At 40.6% G+C, this 26,046-nt stretch overlaps 1 protein-coding gene across 1 annotated transcript in view; it reads right to left on the bottom strand.

The window, feature by feature from the left end:
- SORCS1 (sortilin related VPS10 domain containing receptor 1) overlaps nucleotides 1–26,046 on the bottom strand; it is a 262,316-nt gene that overhangs the window by 59,571 nt on the left and 176,699 nt on the right. Inside the window, 4 exon segments of the mRNA XM_066323615.1 lie at nucleotides 3,533–3,712; nucleotides 8,869–8,958; nucleotides 11,162–11,280; nucleotides 19,450–19,514. Coding sequence (XP_066179712.1) covers nucleotides 3,533–3,712; nucleotides 8,869–8,958; nucleotides 11,162–11,280; nucleotides 19,450–19,514 — 454 coding nt within the window.

Here is a 26,046-nt window from a genome sequence, read left to right as displayed (position 1 = left end):
TATCAGTGTTTCAACAGGATAACTTGGGGCACAGAAGTATTTTCATTATGGTTTTGTATTTTGAGGAAACCAAAGCACTGGTGACTCAAGCAAGGCCGTACAGAATGCTAGTTACGAAGCTGGCAATGAGGTCTTCATCCTTTTACTTTTTCCCGGTGTTTTACCCAACAGTTTAAATTCCCAGACCTGCAGGAGGATTTTGCAAACACATACGCTAACAGATTCACATTGGAATCAAGCCTAAAAGTATCTTAGTGAGGAGGAAAAAAAAAAGTCAACCTCAAACCACAACTCACACTGCAGAATGTTCCCATCTTCTCAGCACACTGAAAATCAATAGCCCAATAGCTGCTGCAGCTTGCGAATGAATTTGTTAGGCTGTCATTCTGCAATCTGAGCACCGCAATAAAAAGGGAAGTGAAAGCAGGAGGAGGAGGGGGAAAGTGAGAAACTTTCTGGTTTCCAGCAAGTCTGTTCAGTCACCCACCTCACCTCTGCTTATGATGTAGAATTAGCAGACAGGCTCATTCATCAAGAGTTTTTATTCACAGAGATTAAATGGCATGGCAAACAGTTACACAGCAGATTCAGAGCTTTTTTCCAGCTCAACCTATTTAATTATGTGTCTGGATTTGGATGCTACAGCTACCAGTGAATGGGACCTTATTGCACTTTTAATCACATGCTGTGTGAATACTTGTGTACAGTGCTTTGGTACAGCACAGTGATGTACTTAGTCATTCAAATAACACCTTCCTGAATTTCATTTGAAGTTCATAAAGACTTTGACATGGCTTGCTATAAAGGGCAATAGACTTTAAATTAAATAGTTAATTAATTCATTGTTGATATAAGCAGAAAAAAGATAACCTTTTCAATTTCCCAGCTGGATTGTTTGATCCCACCCAACTAAGTATTCAGGATTTCTTTGTTGTAGTAGAAAGGCACCCTGAAAAGACAAGGGTACTCCTGTCTCACAGTGATATTGCATGAATAGACAGGGATGGAAAAATAACATAGTTCTGCCTTTACTACCAGAGGCTAGAGCCTATAGCTGCAGTTGTACTTTGCTTTGTTGCTATCCCAAAACGATTCTATTATATAGTGCCTGTGAAATGCTGGCCATAAATGATTAAAGAGCACTTTATATATCAGGCAATAAAAGTGCTCTGAAATCCTGATTTTTTTTTTTTCTTTTTATGATTCTGGTCATGGGCTGGGAGTCAGAATCCTTTCCTGAGAAAGCAGAGTTATTCTGTCAGTCTTGGACAGTTTTATCTTCAAAAAAGACTCTACATGCTTGCGTACTCTCAGAAGGAGGAGACAAACCAATTGCATATACACAACCCTGACACACACAGAGAGCTGTTCATAACAGAGAAAGACCCAGACAAGCAAATGCATGAACACCAGTGGTCAGAGAGGAAGGCACTCCCTCAGCTCCCACACAGGAATTGTAGAATCCTCACCACCCTGAATGCATTGTGTGCAGATAACTAATGCTGCTCTACAGCTTCAGAAAGAGCCATACAAGACACAGGAACACACAACTCTAAAGATATTTTTCACTCCCCATCACCACCTTCATACATCATACTTCTCAGGCAACATACATACAGCTAGAAAAAAAGTAAGCTCCAGAGTGAGAGGTACATATACCACAGCTATAGACACAGCTCCTCACAGTCTGTTATCATTTCAGTCGTGGATTGTCACAGGCAGGACTGTCTTGCTGTGGACCATTCCAACAGAGCCTTATCACATCACTGGGCAGACAAAGGAACTAGAAAGGGCACTCAGACACAGTGGTCAGTGATTTAGCTCTTCACTCACTTCAGGAGGAGGCCAATAGGACAGCCTTTTTATGAACCCAAGGAGACGTCATGAAAGATTTTTATTTTCTCTTTGAATCCTGTGCAATTCCCTGCTTAGCAGCATTGAGTAGATTTATCCTTGATTTAGAATCAATGTAGGAATTACATACACATGTTTACTGCAATGCAACCAGAAGAACTTACTTCTAACACCTGACAAACATGCACACAGACACATTAAACAGGACTTCCTCTGGCATCTTCTCTAATGATGATGCTTTTTTAAATGTACTGCTGCCACCAGAGGAGGACTCATTTGGCAATCCCTCCACTTACTTTTAATTTATCTATAGATTTTTTTTTCCTTCTCTTGCCTTCCTCTCCATTTTCCCCTAGATCGCTATAAAAATCTGACTCAGGGAACCATGCTGACTGGCTCTCTGCTTCCTTCCAGCAAGAGCATCAAACTGAAAGGAAGGTCTGTGCCAGGTTCCATGTCAGCCAATATTCCTTCTATCTAGATAATCAGCAAATATGATGTTGCAAGTCTGATTCCATCAATTTCAATCCAGGTTGCTGTGTGGTGTCAGATGAATAAAAAACAAAACAAAAGATTTTCTTTACCCCCTGGGATGTAGGACACCTTTACATAATGCAGTAAAGCTGCTTCCCCAGCTGACAGTAATAAGAGGCAACAGTTTTTCCATGGGCTGCCAGCACTGCAGAGAGATTAATGGTAAAATACGTCCAAGTGACTGAAATGGCAGTGCCCATCCTCCTCTGGTCCTTCTGCACTGATGTACAACTCTTGGGCTCTCTGGACAGTTCAAGGTGGTTTTCAACTAGAGGGCAGCTGAAGGAAAACTACAGAGCAGAGCTAATATTGAGAGAGTGATGGGGAAATACAGGAAACATCTTCAGAGGTGCCCAGATCTACCTGATGACTTTTATTCTGAATGGTCAGAAATCGCCCTGGAGGAGACCTAAAATCAGAACCTAACCTCAGAATGGCAGCTGAGGATTGAATTTCTCCTCAGCTGAGTGCTTGTCTCCAGAAGGAAAACAGGTAGCAGAGCAGGAGATGGACAAGGGCACATTAGAAGTCCTACTCTTAGGATCAGTTGTCATAGAAGGCAATACAAATTGGCCTCTATACAACAAGCTTGAGCAGAGCACACTTGTTCAGAAAAGGGCTCAGGGTAAAGAGGGCATCAAAATGAGGCTGGAGAGTTTCCATGCTCACGGGATAGCCCAAATGGGCATATCTGGGAACTTAAATTCCCAGAATAGTCCAAGCTGAGAAAAGTGACAGGGACAGCTGAAAACTGCAGTCTCTCCTTAACTTCTAAAACAAGAGATCACGCTGCCAGAAATACAACAGAAATTGGAGAATGGTACTCATGAGACTGCTGGGAGCTTTCAGAGCCATAGAGCCCACATGGATCCAAGCAGGATTTTGGCTGACAGGGTTCCTCTTAGCAACTGAACGAACTATTCCACAACTTTTTCTCTATGCATCAAAGAGCCACGAGCTGTCCCTCACCTGGGAACCTGCTGGTAAATACAGCAGTAGATGTAGGAAGGGGAAAACTCTGTGTTTAGTCATTTGTTGGCTTTGCTGTTCACACGCATTTACAAGACTGATGTGCAAGGGGAAATGGTACTGGCATCATGTGAGCTGCCGAGACAGCAGTGAGATGTCTGGAGTTATGACATACCTCATAGAGGTCAATCATCACATTCCCCTCCAGCCCTTGACTACTCTTGACGTTTTCCAAGGCCAGGGTGAAGTAGACCCCTCGGGTGTCGGAGATGTACAGATTGTATGTGTCGTTCTGGTTCCACTCCTGTACAGCTGCAAACACCTGATTCTCATCTGTGCTGATAACATGCATGTCCTGGGGAAAGAAAAGAGGGGCAGGTTACTCCAGGGAGCTCTGTGCTGCCATTTCCAATGGCACCAAAGTAACTGGGGAGGAGCAAGGGATATATTTAGACTGGAGTTTAATCGGGAACTCAGGAGACAATACTGTGGCATTTTATTATTTTATTGTCTACAGCCACTGTAAGCAGGTAATTCCATCCAGGAATATTCTACACCATCTCTCTTCTGCCAGTTTTCAAAGCAGTAATTAACTGATGAGGTGTTAATTGAACATTTACATTGGCACTACAGCGTTATACAGCAGCACTTTCACTCCCCTTAAGCAACACCTTCATTTTAATGAATATTTTGTCTGGGGAATAGGGAGGGTTGTTTATTTGTTGGGTTTTTTTCTCTTTAGAATCTGAGTGATTCCACTCATGACTATGGAATCACAGATAAAGAAAGAAAAAAAGATTATCTGAAACATCTGCTTCTTGCCCAGCATTCAGAAGCCAAATATGCTCAGGACTTGATACAAGTAGGAACTAATGAGGGAACATCTGCTGTTATCTACTGTTTCTAATGACAATGTGGGCTGGAGCCAAGGCCCTGGACCACTATACTAAACAGCACACCCCAAGAAATAAAACAGAAAAAAACAACCCTAATCCTCACTAGACATAAAGAACAGAAATGTAGTTAGATGAGTAGTGTTATGAGAGATGTTTCATTTTACTAGTTTCTTCTGGGTTACAGGAGGCAAGAAACCTCCTGGAAGCAATAGATTTTGCATAAGTGAAGAAAAAAACAGGAACTATTGAATCTGATCCCATCTTTCAATGCCTGGAGAAATTATTACCCATTTTATTTTATTTTCCATTACAATGGAAAAAGCCACCAACAGAGAGATTGTTATAATGAAATTCCCAGGTTCTATCTGCCCAGCACAGGCACCCTGAGTCCTTTGGTGCCATAAAAATCTGTGGAGGTAGGAAATGAAATGAAGATTTCTTAGCACCAGGTGATTCCCAGAAGACTCAGCTGTTCGGTCTGTCTTGGGCAGATATCCCAAAGTTATTCTGCTTCCATGAATCTAAGCCAGGACTTTCTATATGCAAAACTTAGAACTTTATCAGAAAATATAGTTTTTGGAAGCTGATGCTACTTCCCCTTCTGCTAATAATAGTATTTGAAAATTCAGTGTCTGGTGGCTTTTTAGGGATGATTAATACTTCCAGATGAAACCTTGTAATGTAAAAAATAAAAAAGTAATATAATGAAGAAATTTGATCTATAAATTTGAAAGTGGATTCACCATGGAGTTAAGATTCAGAACAGTTGCTTGTTCATCCAGATCTGGATCTGAATACAGAGAGGATGAATATGCACTTGATTTACTTTCCTCTTTTCATTGGAGAAAATCATGTCCCAGAAGATGGGCTCCTTTTGTGAAGGAACAGATTGGCTTAATTCCCAAGGCAATAGGAAAAGTAATGTCTCACTGAGTCCTACTAATTTTGGCTGTGAACAGACAGCCTCTCTCAGCTCCAGCTGTGCCAGTAGGAGTTACAGCCACAGCTGTTTGTCTGTGGCTCCTCATTTCAGACTGTCACCCTGGTTCAATCTGCTGGTGGATCTACATCAGCAGGTGTTCCCAGTGTGCTTCAGGCAACATTGGCTAGCACAGCTCTAATCTCAAGTGCTAATTTCTGCACATGGGCACACATGGGCAGGCCTCTCCATTTGAACATCGATAGAAATTATAAGTAAAACTTGTTTTCCTGTACTGGATGTACTTTTTCATTTCCTTACCATTTAATTCAACAGTTTTGTAAAAACTGGGGGAGAGGGGTAAAAAGATACATTGAGCAACACCAGAGAAAACTAAAGGCAATTTCACAAATGCTGGAGAAGTAAACAATTTATTCACTAGATGCTTCCTGCATTTGATCAGAGCATGCTGTAAAATGGAAGTCTAAAGAAGATTCCAGTAAGCCTGAAGGAATTTAAGCCTAGGGAGTCAGAGATTGAGACTGAATTGGCATAATATACGTAATGCAGAAAGTCAAAAAATAGAGCACTCCAACTGTGTGCCTTTGGGGGTAAATTAACTTTTCCTCTTAATATGGCCTTGTCCAATAGATGCAGGAATGATGCACAACTTTCATAGAAGAGGATGAGGATATGGGCATCAAACAGGTCTTGGACGAGCATCAGGAATTCATTTCCACATTGGGAAAATTAAAATTAATCAGCATATTATATTATTTTTTCGAGGGTGGGGATTAATTTCTGGGAGGCAGGGGGGGAAGTAGGAATAATATAAAATTACAGCCTTCATCTTGATTTAGCACAAGCTCCTTACAGAGGTGGAAGAAAACAGGAATGTGAAGCAAAGCACCTTTCTCAAACAGTTGTCACCTTCAGGGGCTCCTTGCATTTGTCTACTGAGAGCCTGGTTTGTTTTTTTCTCTCTGTTCCAGAACATACTGGAAGTACTTCAATATGCAGTTCTACTATCTGTCCTTTTTGCCTTTTCAAAGACAAAACCAACTTGATGGTGTACATGGATTTGATCAGGGGTCTCCTCAAATTACTAAAAGCCAAGGCTTTCTGAATTACTAATTCTGAATTACTAAACAACTTCCCCTTTTGCATTTGGCCAGGGAACATTTTTTCCTGGCAAGTTAAATAGCGGGGATGTGTAATCCCAGTTTTATTCTGCCAGCTCAGTTGGTCAGAGCATGGTGCTAATAACAACAAGGTTGTGGGATCAATCCCCACATGGGCCATTCATTCAAGAGTTGGAGTTGATGGTCCTTGTGAGTCCCTTCCAACTCAGAATATTCTGTGAAATGTCTGTGAAGATGCTGGCTGTCACCTTTGCCTTCTGTGAATTTGCTGGGGCTGTCAGCTCCTTAAAGGTCTGTATTTAAGTATCTTATTTATTTATTTTTGTTATTGTTTCTTCCATCAGGTTGAAAGCAGGTATGAATTGATGAATTTAAAACAGAGGTACCACATGAACCCATTCCATCACTTTTCAAGCTAATACCAGTTAAGACAGGTCTTTTTAAAAGAGAAATCACTCAACTCGCTTCAGTATTCTCAAATGTCTGCCTAGTGCACTGGTCTAAACTGGAGTAAATGCAACCCTGTGTGTACATTTAAGGTGATTATCATGAGTGACATTACAGTGTGTGACAAAGCCCACATTGTGGTGCTGTGGTACAGAACAGGCAGCATCAACATCACTGCAACAATTAACAGATCTCAGTAAAGACTGTTTACAGGGTTAACACAACCTGTGAACACATATGCAGGCATCTGCTTGAAAGGAGCAGAGTTTCAAGTTTATTTAGGCTTTTAATCAAAGTAGCTACAAGGCTGTTAATGTCAACAAGAGTAATATTTTAGTTTGATTTGCTGTAGGCCATCCTGCCTGAGCAGCAGCATCACCTGCCAAGGCTGCTTGCTGTCACATGCCTCCAGCTCAGGAAGAGTGACACACAGAGACAAAAAGCTTGATATTTCCACCTTCAGTTCCAGAAGTCACTTAGTACTGTTTACCACATTTGGCCCCTCTTTCTTAGCTGAAGGAGATAAAAGAGAATTTGGGTATAAAAGAAGCTGTATGTTCCAATTCCTTGAATAAAATAACTCTCTGTGCATTTTTCATAAAAGTGACTATTCTGCTTTGATAGCAGCCTCCTAGACAGACACAGTTCCACTGTAGCTCCTTCCAAGCCAAATGCAGCTCTTCAGACTTTGAAGATATTCTGAGATTGCGACAAAGTATCTTTCTTTGGGTCAAATAACATGAATATATTGGTCCAATTTCTGTTCTCTGGAACACACTGTAATTTAATTCTAGTGTATTGTCCCTGGCTCTTGAGAAGGTGGACAAAAATAAATGTGGGCTAAAGGAAACAATAAGTTTAAAGCAAGCAGTGTCTCTACAGATGGTCTGAATTGGCTGTAAACAACAATTTTTATTTGGCTTTTACAATAACCATGCTAAAACGCAACTCTGTTGCTAAGGGCTCCTTCAAAAAACACCTTTTAAAATCTGATCTGAATTTGCAGAATAATTTCTCTTGCTTGGGCAGGAAGTTTCAAAGCAAGCTATCTTAAAATGTGACTGAAAATTTTGAGGCAGACCACAAGTCTGTGTCATAGCTAAGATCTCATGGCTTCTGGAGGGGTCCTCACTGTCCTGGTTTCCAGAGCTGGGAACAGGAGTAATGGCTCCAAAGCAGAGTAGGGAAGGTGAGACACTGAAGGGCTCAGTCTGAGCTGCAGTCTCTTTATATGAAGGTCACCCAGTCAATCCACTATAAACAAGTCTGTTGGTTTGAAGAATCAAAGACAGCCAATTGTGAAATTAGCCAAGTTATCCTTTTGAACATTTTCACCTACAAAATCTGACCTTGCGCTTTCTTTTTTTTCCTTTTGACAATCCCTGCTTAGTTTCTGGGAATACATTTGTCCTCTGATGTTAGACCTCATAGAGAATCCATAAGATTATTTGCTACCTTTCAGCTTAAATCTCATTTAAGATAGACTATATCAAAAATGAAAAGGCAAAAAAAAAAGTCCTGTGTCTTTGTTAGGAACCCATTAGGACCTCAGCTGCAAATTGGTAGGTTTCCTCAAAATGGAGTGAACATTTTATATAGGTCTTTCAAAAAATTCAACTTCAGAAGGCAGAAATATCCTTTCAAGCTCCAATGCTAATTCACCATTGTTAATTAGGCCAGAGAAGGACTAGGCGCACAAAGACATTTTTCTGCTTGGTTCCCATTAAAATCTACTAATGAGGCAAAGCACAAAAAGCTACCCATACAAGACAGAGAGGAGAGAGGAATTTAAAGAGAAAAAAAAAAAAAAAAAAAAAAAAAAAAAAAGAGAGAGAGAATCCCCTCCAAAGCTTAATTAATGAGCCATAAAGAAATGGCAATTGACATGTGCTGTAGTATCTGTCTACCTTTCATGTTCATGTCCTTGACTAGCCAAAGTGCTGACTTTTGGGTTTAGTCCTTTCTGGCTTGCCAACGCTCTGTTAAAGAAGGATACTGTTTTCACTCACTGCATGTCATCTTGTGGTTACTTGTGTTGGACTCAAGATCTTCTGTGCAATCAAAATATCCATAGGCTCATAGGGGCATTCTAGCAGCAGCAACCTACCTTAGGCAAGGAGTACTTTGGCAGCTTCATCTGTGCAAATGGGCTCCTCCTATAAGAAACGTAATAATGTGGTCTTCCACCTGACGTCAGCTATGAGAGAAACAGGAAAGTTATCATCAGGTTTTTCTTAATTTCTTTAATTATCAGAAAGAGTATCAAACAAAAGCTGTTAAGAGAAATACCACAATGTGGTGGCAATGGCATGAACTGCAGCACTGCTACAGCTGAGGAATAAACATGGATCCAACTGACAGCGGCTGGAAAAGAAAACAAGAGGAATCCCATTTTCAGCAAAGAGAGACAAAGGCTAGAATCTTGTGTGAGAACTTGTGAAGTCTTGATTTGTTGGGCCATTATGCCACCTCCTGACACCACAGCCTTACCAGAACACTCTCTGTTCTCTGCTACCTACAGAGCTGCCCTGTAGGCTCTTGATTAGATCAGCACACTGGCAGACATGAGGCTTGATTTTTATTTCTGCTTCCACCTTTGCTTCCTGTGTGGCCCTGGACAAGCCATCACAGGTATCTGCTACAAGATCAGCTAAATATTCAAATATTAGGAGGGCAAGAGAAGCTCGGTCGATTTGGCATTTTTTTGAATCTGGCCATTTATTTAAGTGCATAAATCCTGACAGCAGACCTTGAAAATGCTGGGTTAGAGCAATGTGAGGGATCATTTTCTACCACCTATTAAGGAAGAGAAAAAGAAAGAAAAAAGCTGTCAATTTTATCTGGCTTCCAGTGCTGCTGAAGTATAATCAATGTTTGTAAAGTACTTTGAAATCCTTGGATGAAAGATACTGAAGAACAAATATTCCAGGGGATTCTCCGTGCAGAACTTTGCCTTAATTGCTTGATACGTGAACTTATCAAGATTTTTCTTCAGTAGTAAGTGTTTTAAAATGCACTACAGTAGTTTAAAATTCAAGATACACAGAGGCCAGGTTCATACCAGATTAAGTAAAATAAGCACAATTTTTCTTTCTAAAGCTCTTCAACATTGTTTTTTAAGGGAACTGGGCAAAAGTTAGGGGAAAGAAAGCCAAAAATATTTTTTAATGAGTGTGAGCTTGTAAATAAAACAAGTTTAGAAGGAAAATAAACTCCCATTCCTTTATCCTAGTTCTTTTAAGCCTACTAATTCATTCCAAATGGCTTAGTTGCAGAAAAGCCAGATGGAGATCAAGGAAGGAAGGGCAGGCTAGGAGGAGGATGTTCATCTATTCCTCCAAGCACACACAGCCTGGCATAGGCTTATTCCTCCTCTGAAGAACAGAAGGGATAACACCAGAGCCAGCATCAGGCAGGATGGCTAAAGAGAAATACTGCAGCTCCCGTGTCAGTCGAGCCACAAACACACAGTCATTCTGGAATGAGACAGTGTGGCTAAACAGTGATGCATGCCCCTGTTTCCCCTGCCACATAAACATTTCCCTTTTGCCTCAGACACTCTAGGCACAAAAGCTGTTCTGAAGCGTATGTCCCAGATTTATTTGTGGATTATTTAGACTGGTGTTTACGACTGAGTTCATTAACTGAAGCCAATTAGCAATCAACTAACCCAATGTAAAATATCAATCCTCTCTCTTGCCTCTACTCACAAGCATGCTAACATATAAACTGTCTGGAAACCCAGTTTAGAGCTAATGATCTTCAGTTCACCTCCATGTTCCCTACAATTCTGTTGTTATTTTTCTCCTCTTCAGCTGACATTAAATGGACACTGGCAGCAGCCTAATGAAACCCACAGTGGTTCTAGTCTATTCACCAGCTCTCACCTGGAACACAGCCTAGCTGAGTACATCCCATCTTCTGCCTTTTCACTATAATCACAACTGAGGCATAACAATAAAGCCTGATTACTCCTTTGGTGCTCTCCCTGACTCCCTCCCTTCTTTCTTATTTCCCTCTCATACTCAAAAAAGCTTTGGTCTACTCCCTTGTAATAGCAGAAGAGTGACACACCACTTCCAGCTGGGGGGTTAAAGCAGTAACTCCAGAGTGCTGATGAGATGGTAAGGAGTGGCACAGAGCACTGCAGCACACAGAGAACATACTTCAGACAGGAACTCTATGGCCCTACAGTGACAAGACACTAGAGCTAAAAGGAACACAGCATTGTAACAAACTGCTACAACCCATTCAGTGCCTTTATGGATCCAGTGTTGCCTGACTAGTTGCAAACTGACACACATGCACACACATGCAAAAGAATGCAAGAGAAAATAATAGAAGATAGAATGATATAATATAAAGTAATAGAATCAATAAGAGAAGAGGGTGTTCTGCACCTGAACAAAGACATAATCACCCTGGACGATCAGGGAGTTATGGTCAATGTAGCCTGGAAAGGGTTTGCTACGAGTGGCTTCACTGCAGTTCTGCATCTTGCAGGTGATGTATTGGGCATCTGAAAGGAAAAGAACAAAAACAAAACACTTGAGATCCTGAGCATAGATTCTTCCTACTGTAATAAACCTGTTTGCTGAGGTTCACTTTTGCTTCCCAGATTCATGTGAAATGAATTGACACCAACTGTTCAACACCATACAACCCTTCCTTCCCCTACAACCTTCATAAATCCACCCTTGATTACTTTCTTCCTTTAATATCTTTCCTTTTTTTACCTGCATCAACCTCCCATTATTTCTGTCCTTCTGCCCTAGATCAGATGTGAGAGCTACACATTTTTGCCATGGGAGAACCTTCTATGATGCAGCTCTGCATTTCCTACAGCATTTACACTCTGCAGAGTAATGCAGATCAACTTGGAAAGTACCTCAGACCAGCTCCTGTTCAGTTTTACCTACTTCTCTGCTGACAGCGTAGGTAGATGCACTCTGGCAGACCTGGGCAATCATTCCACACTCTCTTGTAACTAGAAGTCTTAGCAATTGCAAATTAAATGGCCTAAATGCAGCCATCCATCTCACAGCCATCCATGCCATCTCGTCCACTGTCACGACGTGGGATGTCCACACTCCTATTTTGAAGCACTGCAAGGTGCTCATCTCATAATCTGTCACCTGAAGAAAACCAATTTGAATTTCTTCACGGGGACAATTCATCCTAGAATACAGAACCAGATTCTCAGTAATCTGCTTGGACTCTTCCAGATTCATTAAGAATTTGCACTTTGTTTTTGGACAAACCTGATCCACACTAGGAATAATTTTGGCTTTTTAACATTACTACTTACATGAGAGAAACACTACATTGCATTTAAAGTTAGAAGTACTTCTAATCATTTTCCTTGGAGAGACACAGCCCCTTGTTTGATATAATTACCTCTTTCAGATCAGAGAAATAGCATTTTACACTGAAATAGAAATGGCTGGAATTTTACCATCTTGTATTTAATCTTGGTTTCAATTAAAATCTATCATTTGACATTTCTTTCCTTGCTTCTAAGGGCTGTTGACTTCTGTTTGAAACAGACACGCAGGGTAACGAACCTTCGGGAAAGTTCCATGAGGGATGATTTTTCCCTGGCATTTGCAGGGTTCTTGGAATATATAAAGTGCTAAGTATTATTAGTCGCTGCCGTTTGTAACATTTTATGTTTCCACAGCTCACTGCAAAACATTAATGAATACAGCCCGGGCAGCATGATGGAAATGTATTTCCCCTCCGAGGGACATGATGTTTTCCACATTAGCCACGAGAGGGCAGGGAACGACGTAATTCCCATCCTGCTCATGGCTGTGAGCTCAGGAAAGTTCCCTTTCAGAGCTGCTCAGCCCTCTGTCCCTCTGCGCCCAGGCAGGAGGGGGACAGGGGGGCCACAAGTCTCTCCTGGGTGTCCCCTCCTTGTCCTGAGAGTGCTGAAAGGTGACAATGAGGTCTCCTCGGAGCCTTCTCCTCCCCAGGCTGAGCACACCCAGCTGTGTCAGCCTCCACAGGGAGCGGGGTTTGAGCCCTTGCTCATCTCTGTGGCTTCCTCTGGACTTGCTCCGACAGCTCCACACCTTTCCCGTGCTGAGGGCTCCAGAGATGGACACACAGCTCCAGGAGGCGTCTCTCACTTTGTGTCTCACAGCAAAGCTCCTGAGTGAAATGTGTGCTGATCCTGAGCTTCAGCAAAGCAGCCTCAGTTGAGATGGTCCTACTGCCACCTGAGGATTAAAAGCCTGGGGGATTAAGGAATTTCCTCCACAAGAGATTTTAAAGAGCAGGCCAGGTTGACATCCATTGGAGGAGAGTGAGGTTCTTTGGATCCTGCTTTAATGGAGGAATGGGAACTATCCCTGCTTCTGCTGTGATGGCAGGAGTCGGTGCAGCAGTGATTGTATCATTGATGAAGATTTACTAAGGCAATTCCTGTGTACTTTTACAGTGCAATTCTCCATGGCTTCAATTCTAAAATGCCAGTAATAACTACTAAAGGGCAGAGCACTGAAATTGCTTAAGCTAATCTCCCAAACAGCCAAACACTGAGATGTGCCCAACAAGAAAAGCTCCTTTTGCTAGAGGAGACAGAAAGAAGGAAAAGCAGGCTTCTTGCAGTGCCTGGTTCTCACTTTTTTTCCTAGGGGAAGATTTTCTGTGTACACATTAACTGAAGGATTTTTTTCATTTCATTCTCGTGGACATTTTATGTGACTCCATTGGCAGAGGTTTGTAATTTAGAATTAATTAATGTCAATTAATGTATTCAGTTGCTAAGCTCTGGAATTAATTTCATTAGTTTTCCTGCACAGATGTTTTCCCTGCCATAGGTAATTAGGACATTATGCTTTTCATTTCCAGAACCCTCACCTCCAACAACAGCTGCTGTTTTTAATATACAACAACAAAGTCACACTGTGCCTGGAGAGAAGAACATAGCAACTCCCAGCTCTTACACCCCCAGACACTTTCATTTTTGACAGGTTTAGACACCCAGAGTTGGAATCTTCTCAGGGAATGGCAGCTATTTCTAAAGAGGAAGCAAGAAAAGTCACAGAACACAAGAACGGAGGAGACATCTTGCAAGGGAAACTTGTGACAAAATGAATCTGTTTCAGTGGTGAAAGAGAGTTGCAAAAGCTAACACACAAAAAAGTTAAGAGCCAGAGGGACCCTGTGCCATGAAATATTTTAGTCTTTTCCATTTAGCTTGGGCTCCATGCTCATATCTTCTCAATGCAAATGGATCCAACCTGTCACAGAGACATTTCTTGGCTCAGCTGGTGGAGAAGGAAGGTTACTGGTGGTTACTGGAGGCTGGTTGGCCTCTGCAAAAGCAAACAGCAGAGTTTAAGATCCCTTCCTAAAGCAGTGGGATTTTCTTCAGGATATTTTGTTGACAGGTGCTTTTTTTGGATTAAATATCAAACCCTAACAGCCACTACTTCCTAGTGTAAACTTGCATGTACATCTTCTCAAAACCTTCTTTGATCACAGGGACGGTCAGAGAAAACAGTCATTGTACTCTGCAAATGTATAATTTATATTTTTCCTGCCTTTAGTTTATTGAGGGATGTGTCTTTTCCTCTATCAATAAACCCACTGGGGACAAATCAGGAGTTTTATACAATGTAATCAATGATCTGTTTCTCTCACAGATTTTCTGTGGAGCATCCCAGTTCATTACTGAGCAACTGAGACATTAGGGACAGTGCCTGCTTCTGTAGCATGACTGGCAAACTGTAACTAATGACCCATAAGAACATGGTAGTGACACATGTCACTGAAGGACCCAGGCCTGTAACCTCTCCCTCAGTGACTAATAAGACAAGTCTAGGTTGCCTTAGCAGTGCAGGTACATCTTCAGCATTCACAACCTCCCATGGCAATGAATTCCACAGTTTAATTAAATGTTCTCCCGTACTGTAATTTTTTTTTTTTTGGAGAAACACACAAAATGACTGTTCTTTATCCATTTCCATCTGGTCTGAATGTTGATTTGTGAAACATGCATGGTATGGGAATAGGCTCACAACTCTCCAGGACTCAGCAAATGCAAAGCAATTAACCAGTAATGAAGATCAGTGAAACGAAACCATCCCATTTACTAACTACTCACAAATCTGGTTTTATCCTGCTGCTACTCTTTCTTCAATGCATATCAGCATCAGAAATCTTTCTTTATAGAGGGAAGTATATCCTCTGCCATTTCTGGCATAAAGCTATAATGAGAGAAACTAACAGGTGTCGTTCTCCAGGACAAATACTAATCATGATCAGGAAAATAAAGTAATCATGATCAGGAAAAAAAGAAAAATCACTGCACAGGTTTAGGGCACTATGGGAATTAATTCACTTCTGTAGCTATGTTAGGAAAAGACTGCCAGGCTAGGTTGCCTACTCATTGTTTCCACAACAGTGATTATTTTATTCTTCCTAGCAATATTCTGTGAAAACAGAAATTAAAGTACCAGTGCAACTTTGTGATTCAGACACTATTGGCCAGATGCTCAGACCCTGTGGATCAGCAAGCAGAACATGTCTACTGGCCCCAGGTGAGGCTTTGCTCTTACCTGCATCACAGCAGCACCTAAATTACCTTTCAGTGCTGTGTAAATCAGGACAGCAGAAGAAAAGCAAAGGAAACAAAACTACTTTTTAAATATCAGGAGCTCTCCAAATTTATGCCAGCACATTAGAAAACCCCTTGGCTTCTTTCATTCACACTTAAAAAAATGAATTAAAAACTTTACTCTAAATAAATTGGTGTCTTATCTACAAAAACAAATGCATGGTTCATGAATGCAATAGTTGTTTTACTGTTTTACTGTCTATAGAAACTGTCATTTATACATCCTCTGAGTCAGCTTTGCCATTCTGTGAAGGGCCAGGAAGTACCCAGTTAGTCTCCAAGTGCCTTGTAGGAATCCAGCTTTCCAATCTGCACCAAGAATCTGGATTCCTCAGTAGGCACCACCTGAATAAAAATTACCTCCCATTTAATTAGCTTGAATCAGGTCTTACTGGGATAACCCTACCAAGCTCAAATCAGATAAGTCTGTTAATTTTAGGATCTTGTGTATTTTTCACAAACCTGAACCCCACATGTCATTAAGTTTATACCTTCTGAAAGCACTTCAAGTTGCATTTGAGCAAACCCAGATTTAACTTCCACCATCACCCTGCCGGCTGGCTCTGGTGGTGAATGTAACAAAGAGAAGCTTATTGTGTGATTAAGAACCGTAGGGGATTAATTGTCTTACTGGGGTGTTGCCCTGAAACCAGACCAAAAAAAATTTACAATTCCTGCTGACTTTGCTGCTTTGCCTTTGATCCTGTTCCAAAATCAAAGCGAAACACCAGGGACACCCAAGCATACAAATGGAAATGTGAGATAACATTCACATGAACTTCTTCCAGAAAAATCAGTTTTACCACTATGCTCTCAGCCCCAGATTGATGTGGCTTGGGTCTGAAGCCTTTGAAAAAGAAACAAAAGCATCACATTCCACAAGATGAAAATTTGCATGGTGCTCTCCAAAACTCACACAACAGGATGAAAAACATAAATGGAAGCGATTAGCCCTGCAAATCTGTCCCCACCAATAGAACTAAATTGAGCAGGCTGTACTCAGCTTGCTCATCACTACCTGCACCCTAATTTGAGACACAGTGTGCTCAGGAGGAGTCCACATTTTATCTGGATCGTAAAGGGAAAAAAAAAAAATTAGAGAAAACGTGCACTCAGGAACAACATTGCTAGCCAGATCCTCAGCAGGTGTAAATCAACACCACTGAAGTTATACTGATTTATGCCTGCTGAGAGACTCTTGTTTTGGTCCTTGCAAACCTTTTACATTATGTACATAAGCACAATAAATAAAGTGCACAGACAGACCATAATCAAAGAGCAGAGAGAGAGTTACTGGTGTTCTAGCAAGTAGAGCCCAGTACTGAGGCTTTTGCTGACAGATGTTCTCAAACAACTTAGTGAGGGAGACCTTGTACCTGGCTGACATTTCTACTTCTCACCTAAAGCCACAGTTGTACTATTCGGCTTCTGATGGAAAAGATTTCAGCACAAAAATGAGCTTTTTTTTTTTTTTTTCTTATCTACACTTAGTTCAGCAGGTTTTTGCTTAGCCCTTATATTTCCACTTCAGGATCTTTTATTTTGTTGTACAGATTGTGTGCTTGTTTACATACCACTCCCCTTTCTTTCCTTCTTTCTCACTGCCTTTTTTTGGCAAATCTACCTTCTCAAATTTAATCCCTTTATTGAAATTTTACACTTGGTTAACTCTCAAAAGAGATATTCCAAATAAACTATAAATAAATGCAAGAACATAAAAAAACCTACCATAAAACCCCAAGAAAAGTTATTTGCAGATTACCCTCAGTCTGGAATACAGTATTTTTCTCACTTCAGCTCACTTCACTCCATTACCCCACTGGTAGAAACACATCTGCTGCATTCCAGAAGTAAAGGTTTTTTCATCTGTTGGAGGGTGGTGATTACTTTGTGCAGGAAAAGGAGAGTGATTTGGTTTTTGGAAGAAAGCTCTATCAGCCAAGAGACCTGTACATACCAAACTGCTCATGGTAATGACAGCAATGGAGCACGTGCATGCTCTCAGCCTGTCTTGGCCTTAAAATCCTGTGATCTGCAGTGCTTACAAATATTGGCAAAAAATGCTGTGATATGTTCTAAGGTTACTGCTTCCAGCAACCCACCACAGTCCTCTGGGTAGAAACCAACACTCCTTGGAACATGGGGCAAAATAGAGCATGTACTTACTGAAAATCCAACATATTTTCTTATATTGCCAGCGAGGTGAGTCCTGATTCATTATGAGAAGTTTCACCCTGATTTGCAGGGGTCACCCACTGGCTGAAGGTCTGACACCATTGATACAGTTTTAGTTCTGATACTGAATAAATTGAAAACTTTCAGTTGTGCTGCCTCACAACTAAGCCAGTGTAAGTGTGCATAATCTGTTACTGGTGTTGAGTTGATGAGCAGTAAATTGTTATTCCCCAATATATTCTTTTTGTTAACTAATATTCCTGACTCCGCAGTGAAGCCAGTTTCATCTACCTGTTTTTTAGTTCTCACTTTAAGAACTCTAATGAAGCTTACTGATTTGTTAGGAACTCAAGAAGTGTTTTGCAAAAATGTGCTATAGCTGTGCAAAACACTCTTATTTCAGCCTAAGAACACAAACAAGACTGTTCAAGGCATTTGGAGCATGGCACTTTCTCTGCCTGCTGTGAGCTGAATATCCCTCAAACGCATCACCAGAATACAGCTCCTTAAACATCCCTGGTAGTGCTTCATCTCAATGACCTCGAGCTTTTAATGACTTCTAACAGCAGTATTTTGTGCTGAAATAGACACTGTCCTGTTAGAGTATCTCCTTTTGTGTCCCAAGAAATAGAAAGCTTCATGTTCCCAGCCTTGCTGCCATATCAGGTAAGTGAAATTGAGAGGAGAAATAATAATAATAGATCACAAATTATTAGAAATATGGATAATATGTTCTTTCACTGTCACTAATCCTGCATATCTTGAAATGAAAGAACCTTCAAAATTTTATGGTTTCCATCGTAACTGTTTCTTTTCAAAATTTATCTTCCAGAAGTTTCTCTTTCAAGCTAAATTTGCGTAAGTTAAAAATCAGATTACCTTACAATTAACTTTTCTGATTTTTTTAAGTTTCCAATGAGCAAATGCACATTTTAAGCAGCACTACTGCATTTGAGGGTATAATTATCCATTTGAAAAATGATTAATTGAAGGCATCATTAATACTTTTGTACTGCAAATCATAAAAACCTTGTTATGTTGCAGGAAAACTGCTGTTTACTGAGAAAACAATATAGAATTAAAATCACTAGATCTCTGGTAGCTGGATTTTCAGCATGATGCCTGCCTGAGGCAATCCAGTGTTGTGGAAAAGAAATCCATGGAGAAAGATCTGCAAAAGCAGTGGAGCTCAAAGATAAACCTTGAGAAAGCCTGGATGGGAGGACAAAAGGCCAGTGGGTGGCTGAGGGTGCCTGAGAGAATTTACAGCCAATTAGGAGAATATTTTGGAGTTGCAGGTAAAGGAGGCTCCTGGAACAGAAAGAAAAACACCTCAAGAGGCAAAGCAGGAAGGGAAAGGAGCTGATGAAAGTGAAAGACAACGACAGGACATGCAGTAACAGTGAAGAATGCACTCAGACTGGTCATTAGAAGGTTTCTAATTAGGTATTTTCAAAGGTAGTACCTAAGGCAGAGTATCCCTGGTCTGCTGAAACTACAAAGCTATGAACAAGGTGATGTTATGTACTGTGTGAACAAACAGCAGCTACACTTCATGACCCAGGAACTTCCCTTCAGTGTCATGTTCCCATCAAGAAAAATCTTGTAAGAAGAAATACAAATGCTGTGTGTAGTAACTCAAGTTACTGATTACCACCTATTCTTCCTTACCATGTCCTCATCTCCTTTCACAGCCTGGTTAACCCAAAGTTTTGCCTTGCTGGAGAAGCTTCTCTTCTGACAGACCTAACTTGAAACAGCCAAACTCCTCGTACTAAATGAGCAATCACTAAAAGAAGTGAGATTTCTGTTCTTGTATTGTATGGTTACAAGAACATGAGGAGAGCCCAGAATACCACAATATTTGGAAGGTGATGTACTTACGACCATCCACTGTCCTTGCCTCCAGGTGCACAAGGTCAGCCTCTCTTCCATTCCCCATCATAGACCTGTAAAAGACAAATTGAGACAAGGGCATTAAAAACAATATACACCATGAATGGCTGAGATATTGCTTTCAAAGGAGATCCTGTTTAGCTGGACATAAACTCACACTCACAAATAGGAACTGATGATTTTGAAAGAATTTTGGCGTTTTCTCAAAAATGAATTTGAATATTTTAAAGAAATTCTACCATTTTTATCTAATAAATGTCATTGTGTGTATGAGTTCTTAATTTCTCATCCCTTTACTTCACTTCTTTCCACCTAGAGACCTGTTCTTGTTGGCACATGAAATTTTGATGTTTCTCCTGGTTTGGTCAGAAGGATGCATTTCAGTTCAGGGTGGAATAGAGAAAGACTTTAATTGATGGGATAATAGTATTTGCCAGCATACTAATTATAGCTGTTCCTTTATATTGGACATTTATGCACATTTGCTTAACTGACACTCTTAATGATCAATGTTCCCTCATTAATTAAGAAGCTTTAAAAAACTCATTTTATCCTGAGACATTTTATCACTTCTGATCTAATAAAAACTGTATTCCATTAATAAAAGAAGTGTCACATTGAAAATGACTGTTTGTTCCCTCTGAATTAACAAGTAACAAAGTAAAGACATTGAGCACTGCAAATAAGAAGTTTATGGAATTAAACTTTGCTTCCACTATCGGTCTGATCAAGGCACTGGTGGCCTCATCAATTCCCTGGAAGAGTCCAAAAGTCCAGCGGTTTGATGGACAGCCTGAATGATGGAAGTACTGACTGCTCTTTGTGCCAATCCCACTGTACAGCTGCCTCAGCAGCATCTCTGACAATCAGCCTTGTTTCTAGCCTTGATCCTTTCACCCCAATCGTAATCCTGGATTAAAGTTAAGGGTTAAACAACCAGTTTCTTGTTAGCTGACTGACCTCCTACTTAACAGAAAAATGAGGGAAGACATATATTCATTTCCAGTGATACACAAATTAGATGTTCTCTTCAAATCCTCATTATTTTTCAGGAAATCAGAAGAGAGATTCAAACAGTGATTTAGACCTTAATTCAATTCCCACTGACTGCAATCAGAGGCACCTCCAGCGCTTAATCATCATGTGCATTAACTAATAACTATTATAAAAATGTTAACAGTAACAAGACTGTGTCCTGATTAATCCTTACCTTTGCTTGACAAAATATATAGCAATTCACCAGCTAGAAAAGGTTTTGTTCTCCTTTGTTGGGGACTGAAGCTCAGAAAATTCTCTGAGCCAGCATTGCTTTTACCTCTTCTCCATTTTTAATAAAATTTATGTCAAGATGCTATTCCCCCAAACATTCAACTTCCACTTAAAATCTCTGCTTCCTGGTAATTGACACCAAGCGAGGGGGGAGAGAAGCACCTTCCTAGGGCATTTTTATTATGCCTGCTATGATCAGCAGATTTAGGGCCAAAATGTTGGGCCTGCTGATTAGAATTCAATTCAAGATAGACAGGTGCCAGTTACAAGCAGCTCTGGAAAAACTGCAGAAGGACAAAGCTAGCATATCTCATCCTTATTCCTCTTTATTTAAGTGGAATATTGGAATAGCCCACCTGGAACTGGGCTATTGCAGAAGACATACTACAGCTTTGTCAGTACTTTCCTCCTCCTGACCTCACACACCTCCATGGGGATGTGAACTCTCCAAAGAAACAAGGAAGAGATTCCACAAAATTGAATATTTTGTCTCTTAAGAGTGCAGCAGTGGTGTTTATCCAGCAAAGCATGTGAGTCTAACTCAGGTGTTTTGTGAATTTCCTCCTCACGGTGCTGTTCTGATCCCAAGAGAAACATCTTTTGCATCTTCTCAGGCAAAGACAGGCAATTTTATGAGCCATAATTTACATCAAACTCTTAGGTGCATTAAGAGCAGCATATGAAGATCTGGACCCTCAAGCCCTGAAAGCAGTCACCTGCATGTATTTTAGTCTCATACTACAACAGCCAGGGTTGGGACTGTAGGAGCTTCAGTTCAAGGTAGAATTATGCCATCAATTGTCCCAAGGGGGGATAGAACCAGGACAGCTGAAACACAGCTGGTGATAAACCTCCAGGACTTCCTTTCTTTTGATGTCTCCTAACCCTGCAACTTTGAAATGTGATGACAAATATGAAAAGTAAGGTCCAGAGGAAGAAATTCCTAAAGTCAAACAGGATATCTGAAGTATAGTCAAGAGCTGTATCCATGACTTCCTATCTGCCAGATCTTTCTCCCAACCTTAGAAAATGCACATTTCATTGCTTTGATATATAATAGGCTTAATTTATTTGCGACAGCACAAGGTCATGGTCAGCCCCATAATATTAAATGCCAAGATGAAAAATCAGTTGTAAAGAACAGGCAAAATATAAATACACATCTGCTCAAATCAATATTAACTGTACAGAGCTGACAGCCAGAAACATATCACTTCCGTCTGGATTCTGCTGAGAGCTTACTGACCAGCATTTTTGTAATGTCACATTTTTTTGGATCATGCTGTCTTGTTCCATGGTAGTCCTAGGATATTTCATTATACATCTCTCCATACCACCTGAAAAGCCACATAAAGTAATATTCATCTTATCATTCATATACATCGCAGATATTTAACTCTGAACTAGTCCCACTCAGCTCTCTTTGCAGGCAGAGAGATGAAACAGGGAGTTTTGCACTGTGGATCAGCTGTACAGTGTTAGATATGACTTTATGAGAAGAATTTATCCTACAAAGGCCTGTCTCTCTCCCCATCAAATTTAAGAAGTCTGGACACCTACATCTGATCACATAAAGGTCTCAAAGCAGGAAACACAACAGACCTGAAATATGTTTATTATCTAATTTTAAAAACACAAATTACAGATGAGCTATGGATTGCAGTTAAAGGGGTAATTGAATGTCCTGAGCAGTTCTCTTTCTGAGAAATGTTTTATACCCCTTACATCAGCCTTATTATTTACTTAAGAACATATAAAAACCTAGGAGACATTCAGAAATGCAACATTGACCACAGTCAGCATATACAGGAGATAAATATTGTGCTTTCGGTTGTACTGCCTCTGAGAACATGCTCTCTCTAGGAAGACAGACATATCCTTTTACATGCATAGGACAATCTGTTCCTAAAGCATCTACTGCAAAAAAGCTGTTAGGAACTGTAGGATATATATCAGAATTCTTGAATTTTTAGTATGCCTACCAAATCAATCACAACACTACCAAGCATCCAGCAATCCCATCAGTGGGTTTTTCTGTCTTTTTCATTTGGCTGGGGTAAAACCCCAAAAAATATTATCCTTAGAAGCTGAGGAAGTCAACATATTCCTAAAAGCTTGAGTATTGTTAAGTAACAGTTTTAACCCCATGGCATCAGTATGGAAAAGAATTAATAACTAATTACAAAGAAATTCCATTCCTGACCAGACTGGAAGGTTCTTAAACCAAAAGCCAGAATGATCAAAAAAACCCACCAAGGTTCACATGTGGAAGAAGAAAACTACATGCTGGATTGTTCCAAGACAACACCAAAGCCTCCAACTCAGTGTTTGTAACTTAATACAAGTGTCCACTGTACTTTATTCTCTTTTGTGCGCATGGGCAATGCAACATGGGCAATGCAATGCTTCACAAGGTAGGCAATAAGGAGTGTGCTGTGTTCAACAGCTGATAAACCAAGGACCCTGCAAAGAACAGGGGTACAGATGAACATTCTGGGACCCACTCAGATTTCTCTCAGAAATCTCTCGTAAAATAAACAATAGTCCCAAATTTGCCATTCCCTATCCCGAGCAACTTCTGTTCGCTATGCTGGCAGTGCCCTCTTCTCATATTTCTCAAATCCATTCTTCCCTTCCAGCATCAGTTCTCAAAGACCAAACACTCATATTATCCACAAACTTTTCTCCTTGCCTCAGCCTATGTTTTCACTTTGTGGTAAAATGCCAGTGTGTCCTTTGTCCGTCCCTTTAATCTCAGGCTTTCTGTAATACACCCAGAAACTTCAGGACACCAGGGATATCCTTGTATGCTTTCTGTTGAATGGTGCCTATTGTATTTTTGTGATTAACTTTTAGTGTTTTGTTGGTATAATTGTCTGGGTGTTTTGAAAAAAGGAAAAGAAAAGGAAAAAAAAAACCTTTTGGGAAAAGGAGGACTTAGAAAAGCCATAGGGAGTGCAAGGCAGTGACCCTGCTGCCTTTACACTGAACATGCTCACATTTTGAAAAATTTAGGACCCCCATGGTCCTATTACAAAGTTGCTTCCTAAAATTTTAATCACTATCAAGCCTGCTAAGTAGTTATCTGCACTTGAGAGGCTCACAAATCGATACCACTGTCTGCAGCACAGTAATTGCTCTGAATGCAGATTCTTCATCCACCGTGAGAAGCAGCACAGGGAAAAGACCCCAAATCATCCCCTGGTTTAGAACTAGGCTGAACTAAACAAAAGCAGCCTGGCACTGCCCATTGCACAGTAAATGCTAGTTGGCATATTTCTGTAGTGACCAACCCCTTGCCATCTTCTCTGTCTGAAACATTTCTAAAACCTTGGCTTCCTTGGCCTGTCAGCTCCTCTGAGCCAAGAAAATTCAATAGAGACCCTGTTACCCTGGGGTTTCCACCTCTTCTATCTTTTTTCAGTTCTAGGGACAAAAGCAATTGTTTATGGATGCTGGGAACTGATGAAGCTTGCAAGGCAGTCAGACCACTCAGAACTGCAAAAAGGCATCATTGTGAAGAAAGCAAAGGCTTCTACTTGCTGCACCTAATTTCAAACTGCCATTTTTTCATACACAATGAACTCGAAACCCCAGACAATAAGGGCTGCATCTCAAGGATTTGTGCATTCTGAAAAGTAGCTTTGGGTGCCTTTGGTTTTGGATGCTTGACTTCAGACACAGACACACTGTATCTGGGACTATATGCCCAAGAAACTCAATGGCAATCTTTTCATATGTATTTCTTGTACCATACATGCTCACAGCAGCCAAGATCAAATGTCTTTTAAGACAGTCAGTTGAAGACATTGTTATTTCACAGAATTTACAATGCAAAGGGCCCAGAATGCCAAATGCTACCATGTCCTTATCACAGACAGAACCAGTGTGAATGTCCTTCACTCTTTATATGGACACAGAGGCCTTATGCAGCTTTTCTGTGTCTCAGAGGAAGGGACCAAATGCAGAATTAGGACTCCTGTGACCATACCTCACCTGCTTTGGGGGCAAACAGGTATGATTTGTTCACGCAGCAAAGGCTGGCAGACAAATGACATAACAGGATGTCTCTACTAAGGTGGATGGAAGGAGATCCACACAGTTCTGGCCATTTTGAGATTATCAGTGCCGAGGGGGAGTAGCTCAGATGTGGCTGCAGTGCAATGCCAAACAGAAAAGTTACACATGGCTTAGAAAATCCAGTTTGATTCAGCATGAAAAATGCTCATGTTCCTCGGCTGCGTTCTGCAGATGACTTTGCCCTTAACAAGCTATATATTTAAGATGCCTCCTGACCCTCAGCATTCCTTCCTCCTAGTCCCAATTTGAGCAAATCCCCATCTCCACATGCACTGCATTACACAGAAAGAATAACTAGCTGCAACAGTCATGTAAGAGAGAACGTACTCCTAGAGATCTTTATGCCAAAGTTGTCCTATGAGCATAAATATTCTAACAAGCTTTATCCTGTCACAATAAAGCTATAAAGTTGCTTTGTTCAGCACATGATAATGGCTTTGTAATTCAATTATTGGTAGAATTTGCCTTGAGGGATTTATCTTCCTTTAGCCTCAGCACTCAAGCAAATCCCTTATCGTAAATCTTGGCAATGCAAAACCAGCTCCTCCACTGCCTCTGGACAGATCCTGTCACTTCATGTTAAAAAATTGACACCTTCCCACAGCTTAGTGATTGGCAGGTTTTTGGTTTTGTTTTAAAGGACAGAATGAAAGCAACAACAGTGGATGACGCTCATGTTGTCCTCAGTAGCATCAGTTTTTTGGTCCCACTGATGTCCCTATAATCCTAAATTCTAATTGCCATTCATAAAAATAGTAACATGCAGCACTGAACAAGGAGCTTTTTGTCCAAAGATACAAAAGTACTTGACAATCAACCTTTAAGTAACCTTCCCTGCATGGTACTGATTTGTTCAAGACCTATGGAAAAGTACAAGACAAGCAGACCAAGTTAGAAATAGGGGCTGAGGAAAATTTTTCTTCTCAGCTTTATAGATAAACTTCACTGATTAGTCAAGAGCACAGAGGCCTCATTGATTTGACCAAGATCACACAGTTGCTATGTGGCAGAGACAAAAATAGAGTCTGAGAGTCCTCCAGGCTGCTTTTTCTTTTACTACTATATTGACTCCATAAGGACTTTGCAGATACTCTCTGTTCCTTTTTTTCCTTGCAGAGGTCAGTGAATCTGCCCCAGGGAGCTTAGTGTGGGAGGGAATTCTTGTGGTTTCTTTAGTTCAGTCCCTATTATGTGAAATTTCACAGATTTTACTATTCCTGGAACATATTTTAAAGA

The sequence above is a fragment of the Sylvia atricapilla genome, chromosome 8, assembly GCF_009819655.1.
Source record: "Sylvia atricapilla isolate bSylAtr1 chromosome 8, bSylAtr1.pri, whole genome shotgun sequence".
Lineage (NCBI taxonomy): Eukaryota > Metazoa > Chordata > Aves > Passeriformes > Sylviidae > Sylvia > Sylvia atricapilla.
This window is presented reverse-complemented; position numbering and strand designations above follow the sequence as displayed.